General features: G+C 57.5%; 1 protein-coding gene across 2 annotated transcripts in view; it reads right to left on the bottom strand.

The window, feature by feature from the left end:
* NIN (ninein (GSK3B interacting protein)) overlaps window positions 1-3695 on the bottom strand; it is a 55295-nt gene extending 51600 nt beyond the window's left edge. For both annotated transcript variants that reach the window (XM_010579773.1, XM_010579774.1), the window contains exon 1: window positions 3513-3695. In XM_010579773.1, coding sequence (XP_010578075.1) covers window positions 3513-3695 — 183 coding nt within the window. The remainder of the gene's footprint in view (window positions 1-3512) is intronic.
* Window positions 3696-9646: the final 5951 nt, after the last annotated feature.

Here is a 9646-nt window from a genome sequence, read left to right on the forward strand (position 1 = left end):
GTCCACTTCTGGAAAACAGCCTCAGACACTCAAGCCAACCCAAAAGCTTTACAAATGCAAGGCAGAAAGTATACAACAGCAAAACAGTGCCAGGGTATTTAAAGTTAATGCTCTGTTGAATACGCTTGACTGAATTTGGGGGATTTTGGAACTGCCAACTCGTGCATCTGCTCACAGGGGTCTCAAACAGCAACTCGAGAGCTGATCCAAACCAGCCTGAACCCAGCCGAGTTTGGGAGGCAACGGCACGGTGTGCGTTCGTGCCCACCCAGAGGTGTGGATCAGGGTCAGGACACATGTCCCTGCAAACCCCACAGCGAGACCAGGGCTCTGCACGGTGCTGGGGACATGTTAAGTCCCTGGTGAGGAAAATTTTCCCAGAACACATAAATCAGAGGCAAACAAGACTAATATGCCAATGCAGGCATAGCAAGCCCAGCCCAGCTTCCCCACGGTAATCAGGGACCAACCAAGCTGCCGGCTGCTGAGCAACCCCAGCACCTTTGAGAAATCTTGACACCTGCTTTAAAGCAAGTTTCCTATGAAGCCGTGACTTATTAGCACTAGAAAGAGAGCGTGCATGTGCCAAGCTACCTGCTGCTTCTCGCTATTTGTCCCTGCAATGCAAAGCAGCAGACTGCAGCCCCGGTCTCTCGGGGGCAAACCGGCATCGGTGGCTCCTTCCAGCTCCCTCTCCTTCATCTTCAAGCAGAGTCCTTTTCTCAAAGCCCTGTCCCTGCTTGCAAACACCTACCAGCAGTGGCAGCCAGAATTTTGCAGAGGGAAATGTCAGGTGGGGAAGACATAGGAACAGGTCAATCTTGTGACCAAGTCTCCTGCCTGGCATGCAAAAAGCCACCGCGAATTGAGGGCAGCGGCGTCACAGCGGGCTCAGAGGGAGTATATTTGCAAGAGGTCACCAGCCAAAGCATTGAAGGGAGCTGACGAGTGAAACCCCACGCCGCGGTGTCCTTGCTGCAGGCTCGCTAATGCAATCGCGCAGGGGCAAGGTGAAACCTGAACTCCACGTCCCCGCTTGAGGACGGCCACAAAGGACAGTCCTTGCGCAGGGTCCGGCGGTGCCCGACTTATCCCCCTCCCTGCAAATCATATAACCGCGGTACCCGAGACGCCACTCCGCATTAGCTGCTAATTGACAGGCGCCGTTCTCTCGGAGGCCGGAGAAGGGCACTCCTGTACGCATCCTCTCGGTCCTGCAGTCAAGCGCGAGGGGTCCGAGGAAACAGCTTTTCCCGAGGAATCCCAGGAATTGCCGCGAGCGTCGCCTCCGCACGCAATTGCGTGAGGAAAGCGGTTCTGGGATGGTTTGGCTCTGCCGCCAGCCCGGGTGGGATTTACACACCCTCACCGGACCCTGCAGATAGCACGCACCCGTTAATTCCCAAAGCATCGCACGGAGCGGGGGGATGCAGTGTGTCCAGCCCCGCGCCGGGATGCCAGCTCAGCTCCCGGTCCAACCATCGCGGTGCATTCATCCCCAGAGCAGAGCCCCCGGCACAAAAGCAAGCACGTGGCCCCGCCGGGTTGCCCCTCGGCAGACAAAACCGTCGTGTGTCCGCGTCCCCCCCCCCCGGTGCCCTCCCATAAAACCCGGTCTCTGGAAGCGCGGACAAACAAAGGCTGCTCCCACCGCCAAGAGGGACCATCTGCGGCAATGAGCCGGCAGGGCAGGTGCAAGAAGCCTGCGCTCGGGGAGCAACATGTTTGCTGCTATTCTCCCAACGAGCTCCCTAGGAAACCCGGAGGATTCGATAGCTATTAAATCAGGCTCGCGCTTAGACATGGGCCATTGCTGCTGCTAACAAGCGCAAATGCTGGGGAGATGGGAGGAAACGCAGGAGACAAAGATTATTCTGACGTTCAAGTCGCAGGTCGTGAGCGAGAACCGTCCCCAAAGACAAAGAGGGGAAATAAAATAAAAACGCTCCTTGGAATGCCCAGGGACAGCTTGCAGGGATGGACCTCCCGCCTGGGTCAGGGCGAGCATCACCCAGCACTCGGGACGCTTTAGCAGGGGCTTTTCGGTGCTGTTGGGCTGAGCTTTTACTGCATTTATCTTTGCTTTCCACCCACAGGGATGAGCACTGTTGCTTTAGCCCTGACCAGCTGTGACAACCACATCTTTAGTACTGTTCTTCCCTTCCCTCTATCCCACCATCCTACAAACGGCAAAGCCGGATAACAGCATCCGAGCAGTGGAAGCTCAAGTCGGAGCATGGAAAGTCTCCGGTGCTCAAGCAAATGCCACGCTGCAACTCCAAAGGTCAGAAACCTCCGTCTGGATCCATCCATGCTCCAGCACCACTTGCCATCAGCAGAAAAGCTACGGCCCCAGGGCAGGCGAGGAAGAGGAGGCTTTGTTCGTTAAAGGAATTATTTTGTTTTGTGAAAGCTGCTGTTTGATAGGAAATTGGAGTCAGCATGGCTGCTTAGCTCATGTCTATCGAGAGCCCTGGCTGCCCTGCTCTGCGTTTTCTGATTTTAATAAGCAGTGATGGGATTTCAGGGTGATATTGAGGGAAGCATCCAATGCACTGCGAGCACAGCGTGCTGGGAAGGAGGTAATGCAGGAGCACAAGGACATCCGTGCTGAACACAGAGGTCCCCCCAAGGGCGAGCAGCTTCTGCTCAACACCCTGGCATTTAACTCTATAAAGGTACAACCACAACTGAAAAATCGCTTTGGAAAGCATGGTGTGCTCATCGGCCACAGCCCCGCAGAAGGAAGGAGCCATTTGTCCCCCAAACCATATCCCAGGTGGGTCTGTGATAACCACAGCTGCGTGTGGACACCACCACCAGGTAACATGGACAAAGTGGGCTCAGCCAGCGACTGCTGGCGTTGGACAATATTCTCTGCTTCAGAGAAACGTGCCTGACTGCATGCGACCCCACCGCTTTAACTACCGCTTAAGTCAGTGCAAATCACAGGCTCAAGCCCTGGCTTTAGGTCCCCATCGCATCCCAAGCGCCGCAGAGTTTGTGCAAGCACCCGGTGAGCTGGTTTGGGGAGATGACCCAGGCCAAAAGCAGCACTTAACCAGTGCTGGGGGGCACGTGTGCTGTGTGAGCCAGAACACGCTTGGCCGAGCACCAGCGTGGGTGCAGGGACAGCAGGGACCCCGCACTTGGTCTAGCCTTGGACAAGGGGAAAAAATGCACCCTGCATCAGTGCAATGCCAGCATACGAGGGTAAGCTTTAAGTGGTGGTTTCTGAGAGTTTCAGACTGCCTCTGGTCAGGGAAGACATACCAGCGAGCAGTTTCCTTCCCATTTATCACTAATCCCGCTCTTGGAAGCCACCCTGTGCCCACCCTGCTCAACAGAACAACAGACACCACAAGTCCTGCAGCCCCAGAGCCTCGGGAATGTTGGATATTCACAAATCACAGACATTCAGCTTCTTCCCATTGCCTTCCCATGTGCACGGGAGCAGTGCCTGGTGCTGCCTTGCTCCCAAGCCCCGGACCCCCCCATCACCCCAGCCTTACCCTGCCTAGGACGTTGCCTTGGAGAAGGGTCTGCTGCAGTGCCGGGGCCACCTCCTCCAGGTGCAGCACATGGCAGAGGTCGGTGAGCTCCTCCTGCCCCAGGGACCCCGTGCCCGTGCTGTCGAAGCTGTCGAAGAGCTCCTTGAGGCGAGCTTCATACTGGTCCTGCTCAGCTTCATCCATCCCATAGCCTGCCACGCTCACCTGCGGGGAGAGACGGGGCCAGTGAGCATTGACCGCAGCACGGCATGCAAAGGCAAAAAAAAACCTCAAAGGCTGGTTCAGGGGCAGCCCGCGAGGCCGTTTGCTGCAGTTTTTGTTCACATTAAGTGAATCTGGTGCTCTACCACCCCTCCAGCCTCTTCCATCCCACCGGGTGAAGGCAGAAGTCGCACAACGGAAAAAGCAAGGGGGGAAAAAAAGCCTGCAGAGCCAAACCCTCCAGGTGAGGACAGCCCGGGGTGGCTGGGGCAGCCCCAGGTTGCACATCCCTACCTGCCACCTCGCACTGGCTCCATGAGCCGCGTATTTGGCTCAGCTGGAGCAGCTGAGGTGCTGTGGGGGAAAATTGTTCCCTTGAGCTCTGCTGGTTCCCAGGTGTTGCAGGTGATGCTTTATCTGCCTGAGCGAGGAGATAAACAATCCCGGCAGTAAAAGCTCACCAGCAGCAGGGAGCAAAGCGTGGGGCTCTGCCTGCCAAGGGGAGGGCAGGAGATCCCAACCGCTGCCTCCTCCTGCACCCCGAACACTTCAGGCCAGCCAGCCACGGCATACACCCCCCTCCACGAACATAAAACACATCACTGCATCAAATATGCTGCTTTTTATACTGGCCCGGGTGCAGGGAGCCCCAGCGTGCCATCAGCCCTGTTGATGCCAGCCTGCAGCATCTCTGCTTTCCTCCACAACCCCGGCACAAAGCCACACGGTGCCCTGCGCCTGGGGAGGACACGTCCCCGCTGGGTCACTGCCCGGTCCCATGGCATTCACTGGACTGCTCTCCTTTAGGAACTTTGGCTCAAACCCTGTCTGAAGGCAGAGAACTGTGTGACAGGGGACACTGCTAGGGTGGCAGTGAACCCAGTCCCGGAGCAGAAATGACCCCAGCATAGAGACAGCTGAAACGTATCTGGTCTCCTGCACCAGCAAACAAAGCCCAGGTGGTTTCTCCACCACTCACCCAAGGGCTTCATCCTCCCCTCCAAGTCAACGATTTTTCATCTGTCTCATCTCATCACCAGCCAGAGCATTGCAGCCCCAGGAACTGTTTTGGGAGGGAAATTTCCTGTCCAAAATGAAGGATTTGGCTGGTATCCATTTATCCAGTCCGGCTGCGGGGCTCCCCGCCGGCTCGGGGCAGAAGCATAACCCACGACCACGACACAGCCTTGGCATGCACGGCCACCGCAGGGAACACGCCACCACCCCAGGGGGGGCACAACAGGCACCACGGTGTGCCCCGGCGATGACAGCCGAGCAGCAGCGAGCACCGCAGGGACCTGGTGGCCCAAGGACACATCCCCAAGAACGCTCGGCCAGCCTCAAACCATCACCCACGCGCCAGCCAGGTCTCCGGGTGAATTTTCTTTTGCCCGTGCTGCTGCAGGTTTTCTCAGCCAGATTTCCCGAAGCGGGGTCCTATCCGAACCCCCTCGCTGTCCAGCTCTGCTATGGAGCAGTCACCTCCCCAATTCCCTCTTGGCATCGCGGGGTTCCCGCAGCCTGCGGCACCAGCCGTGCTCACAGACATCCCAGAACAAGCAGAGCTGCCCTGACTGCAGGGTGCAGCCCAATTTCACCCCCCCTGCCCGCCACCGCAGCCTCGAGGAACGCGCCGATCTTCGAGAGCATCGCGAAGCCACCGCGCGAGCTCGCGCAAGCATCCCGTGGCAGAGGGGCAATTGGAAAAGCCTGTCCCACCGACACGGCTGGATAACCGGGGAAATCCCCGGGGCGGACACTGCAGCAGCCGTGTCCTTGATTTTGCCGGCTGCGGGAGCAGATGCCAACGCGGAGCAGCATCGGGCTCCCACGCCTGCTGAGGGATGCGGGGCTGGTGCCAAGCGGCACGCAAGGTCCACGGCACCGAAATAGCCCAGCCTGGCTGTCCTTCCTCCCGCACTGACGTGGGCGAGGACGGCAGCATCGCCAAACCTCCAGAGCGGACGCAATCCCTCCCCATCCCTGTACCTGAGCCTCACACCCTCTGTGTCTCCTGGTTTCCCCCCCCCCGCTCCCACCCCAGATGCTTCTTGAGCTGCTTTAGCAAAGCACCCAAGCGCTGCGGGGAGGAGCGAGGGTGCAGACGTGTTTGCATTCAACCCAGGGCGCAGACGAGGAGTCGGCACCCAAAAACTCAGGTGCCCGCAAGCAGAAGGAAGGCAGCAAACTAGTCTCCGTTCTCACGCCGACAACCCCATTTCCCCACCCGCGGTTCAGCATGCGTGGGGATCGATAGCGGAGAGCCCTGCCCGCCCCGGCCGTACACCCCGGCAGCCCCAAAACTCACAGCCGAGCCTGCGGCAAAGGTGACTCCGAACCCTGGAGCTTTCCAGGCTTTTTTGAGTCTTATCTTCAGGGTCAGCCACCTCCTGCCCCCAGAGACCTCTCCAGCACCTGACTTCAATTCCACACCGCCAGAACCAGTTCCCCCAGTTAGACAGCACGGAGAGCTAAACACCACCTCCCAACGTGTCCCCGAGCACCCATGCTGCCAGAGCACTGGGGTCACCCCCTCTCGGTGCCGTACCACCAGACAGCCCCAAAAACTTACCCTGGATGAGTCTGGATGGGCTGAGGGAGGAGGCACTGGGGAGCCCATAAAACCAGCCAGAAAAATACGATCCCCAAAGGAAAAGAGCATTGGGTCTATGGTGCCTCTGCCTGGGGCTAGACCTGCCCTACAGCCCAGGTGAGTTTTCGGCAAGGGCAGCCTCGCACGTCCCCACGGCAAGGGATGGTCGGAGCTCACTGGGCTCCTCACCAGCTTGGCATGGCCCAGCCACCCCTGCGCAGCCCAGGGGAGGGGGATTTCATGCTTTCCAGCAAAAAAAGGCATCAGAAATAAATAAAGAAGGGCAACGCTCTTCGCCTACCTGCAGTCAGTCAATGACGGCGAGCAGCCGGCAGCGAGGCGATCCCGCACGCATCCCGTGCAACCTCCATCTTAGGAAGCCGGCTCCGGCATGCAGCCGGCTGCGCAAGGTGACCCAAGATGCCTACTCCCGGCTGAATTATTCAGCAGCGCTTCAAGAAAGGAGGGGAGGAAAAAAAAAAAAAAAAAGGAGGAAAAAACCCCCAACCCTCCTACCTGATGAGCTCGCGAGGCTGCCTGGCATCACCCAGCAGTCAAAATAATGAGGTCAACGGCATCAGATCCGCAGCGTGCACAGGCACCCGCACACCGGAGCTGCCGTGCGGGATCGGGGATGGGAGACTGGCAGCAGAGAAACAGCTAAGAGGGGAGGGAGTGGGGGAACACAAGAGGCACACAAAGCCCGAATTAAACTCCAGCCTTTCATCTCTGCTCCAGATGGGCCAGCAGCTGAGATGCAGGAGGGCGGCCCAGAGCCGGCAGGATAATAGGGGTGGGCAGGCAGCAGCTGAGCGGGGGGTCCCCGGTCCCCTGCGAGGAGGAGAGGGGCCGTTCCCCGCATAGGGCATCACTTTGTTCAGATTTATAGCAGGCCTTCTGTGTCCTGTTAAGACCCCCAAAACGCCCGGCTTGAGCAGACGGTGCGGAGAGGTGCAGGTTTAGGAGAACTACTTGGATTCATAACCGCATTTTTCTTTATTTCTCTTCTCCCTATAAGAAGTCCCGGGAAGCAAAGCACTCGGGGATCATGAGAAGAGGAAGTTTTCACCGGCGTTTCTTTCCTTCCTTTAAATCCACCCCCTCCTGAGAGCCAGATAACCTTCACAGCGCACAATGTAGAGGCCTGATACGACTAAATTCTCAGCTAAATTTAACTCAAACAATATAGGCTTAAACAGTAATTACCGCTTTGCATATCAAGTGCCTGGAATCAATATCAACCTCCAAGCTTTAGCCTGGAACTAAGGAAGACACAGATTACCTGGTCAATCAACAGCACCGAGTAAAAACTACACTTAGCGCAACGCCTTTTTTTTGGGTGCAAAACAGTATTAATGCAAACAGCACGCCTGCTGCTGTGCAGTGGCACAACATGGAGGTTTCAGGGATGCTCTCCCCGGATGCCCCTGTGGGCTGTATCACCAACTGCCCCTCTCCAGAGCTACGGGATACACCGCCTCCGTCCCAAGCAGCCCCCCGCAGAAGGCGGTGGTGACCTCAAGCAAGTCATCTCCTTCAAGGGACAGCAAGGAAAATGTTGCTTTCGGCACTAGTCTTGATTGCTTCGACTCAAACGAAGGCCTGGCAATTAGCAGTGAGTAAGCGGAGCGGCAGCACGTGGCCACCTCCAAAACACAAGCACCTTCTCCCCGAGACGTAATCGTTCCGTAGCGTCCGCCCCACGCTGAAGAGCAAGACCACGCGTGGGCAGGTTAAAAGCAACTTGCCCTTCCCTCTCTGCTTGGGACAACCGGGACGATGTGAACACAGCTGGCAAAAGCCACCAGGACCCCACTTTTTAATGGTGGGGTTTATGACGAGATGCCCAGCAGTCACTGAAACCAGACCCTCGAGCCCTTGCTGGAAAGCCAGAGCTAGGGTTGTCTCATCTAACTCATTATCTCCTTCCCCTAATGAACCAGCTCATCCATCGCAGCTGCGGCTAAGCTGCCATGATTCACTGCATATATCCCCAAACCCCCACGCCGCTGCCTGCATCAGGGCGATTTCTGAGCTCAGCCCACCCTGCAACACCCCGTCCCCTCTTGGGGAGCAGCGGCTCCGCAGAAGGTCACACCAAGAAACCAAAGGAAAGGGGTAAAAAAAAAAAAGCCCCAACAGACAATGAAGCACCCAAATATCTGTAAATCACTCGACAGCATGCCCGGCTCTTCAAGGGTCACCACCAAAGTCAGCTTTACAGCTGGCGGTTCCTCCTCCCCATTGAGCACGGTCATAATTTTTGCAGCCCGGCACTGGCTGCTTTGCACCTCAATGCCACTTCGCACCGTGCTCCCCAAAACACGGCCAAACCCTCCAAAGTTGGCAGAGAAAAGAAATTCTGTTAACCAAGCTCCACTCCAGATTAGCAAAGCAGCGATGGCATATAAAGCGCTATAAATTTATGTAAAGAGCTTCAAAAGAAGCGCAGTGTTTTGAATATTCACGCCACCCCGGTATTTGCATTGTAATAGGGGCCTTTCAATAAGCAGCCTTCCCTTCAATAAGGAAAAACAAAGCGCCCATCTGTTTTGATTTTGCAAATCGGGCTGGAGTTGCACTGCAATAACTCGGGGAGCCCTGGGTGCGATAAAGCCCAAGGTATAGGCACAAAGCTGATTATTTCAGAAGTAAACAAAGCGAGCCGGCAATTTATCCAACGACGCCTCACGCGCCGGGAAATAAGGGATTCGGTAATTCCCGCGGAGCTCAGCCCTGCGCCGGCTCCGATAAACCCGGGCCGTGCTGAATCACGGCGATAACGCCGCGCATCCGTCGCGATGCGGGGACCGCGCAGCGGGCTTCACGCCGTCGCCCCCGCTTCGGCGAGCGAAGGAGAACGACGGGCAGGATAAACGCGCTCGCCCAAACCGACACCCAGCTTGTCAGTGGGTGACCCTCCCGGGCTGTGGATTTGGGTTTTCCTGGCTCACGGCCTCAGCCCCATCCTTCCCCGGATGCGCCAGAGGTGACGGGGCCCACGGTTTGCGACCAGACAGCAGATGCCGTCTGCCGTCCTGGTGACGGCGAAGGCTTCGCCAATGACAAAACAACCGCTGTTATTAATTCCTCCAGCCGCAGCCTGCTGCTTTCTCAACTCGGCCCGGGGACAGACCCCGCTCCAGACCCTGCTCCCACCCGCCACCTTTGGAGGATGCTTGGAGCATCTCTCCGGGACGAGGGCTGCGCCGCAGCACGGGGTGCCCTTGACAGGAGGGCGAGCAGCTCCCGGTTGCCCCCCCCCACCACCACCACCGGTGCCATCAGCCTAAAGACCCCCCCCGGCGACCGGGGGGGGGGCTTTTGCGTGACACCCCCC

The sequence above is a fragment of the Haliaeetus leucocephalus genome, unplaced genomic scaffold, assembly GCF_000737465.1.
Source record: "Haliaeetus leucocephalus isolate CR32 unplaced genomic scaffold, Haliaeetus_leucocephalus-4.0 Scaffold678, whole genome shotgun sequence".
Lineage (NCBI taxonomy): Eukaryota > Metazoa > Chordata > Aves > Accipitriformes > Accipitridae > Haliaeetus > Haliaeetus leucocephalus.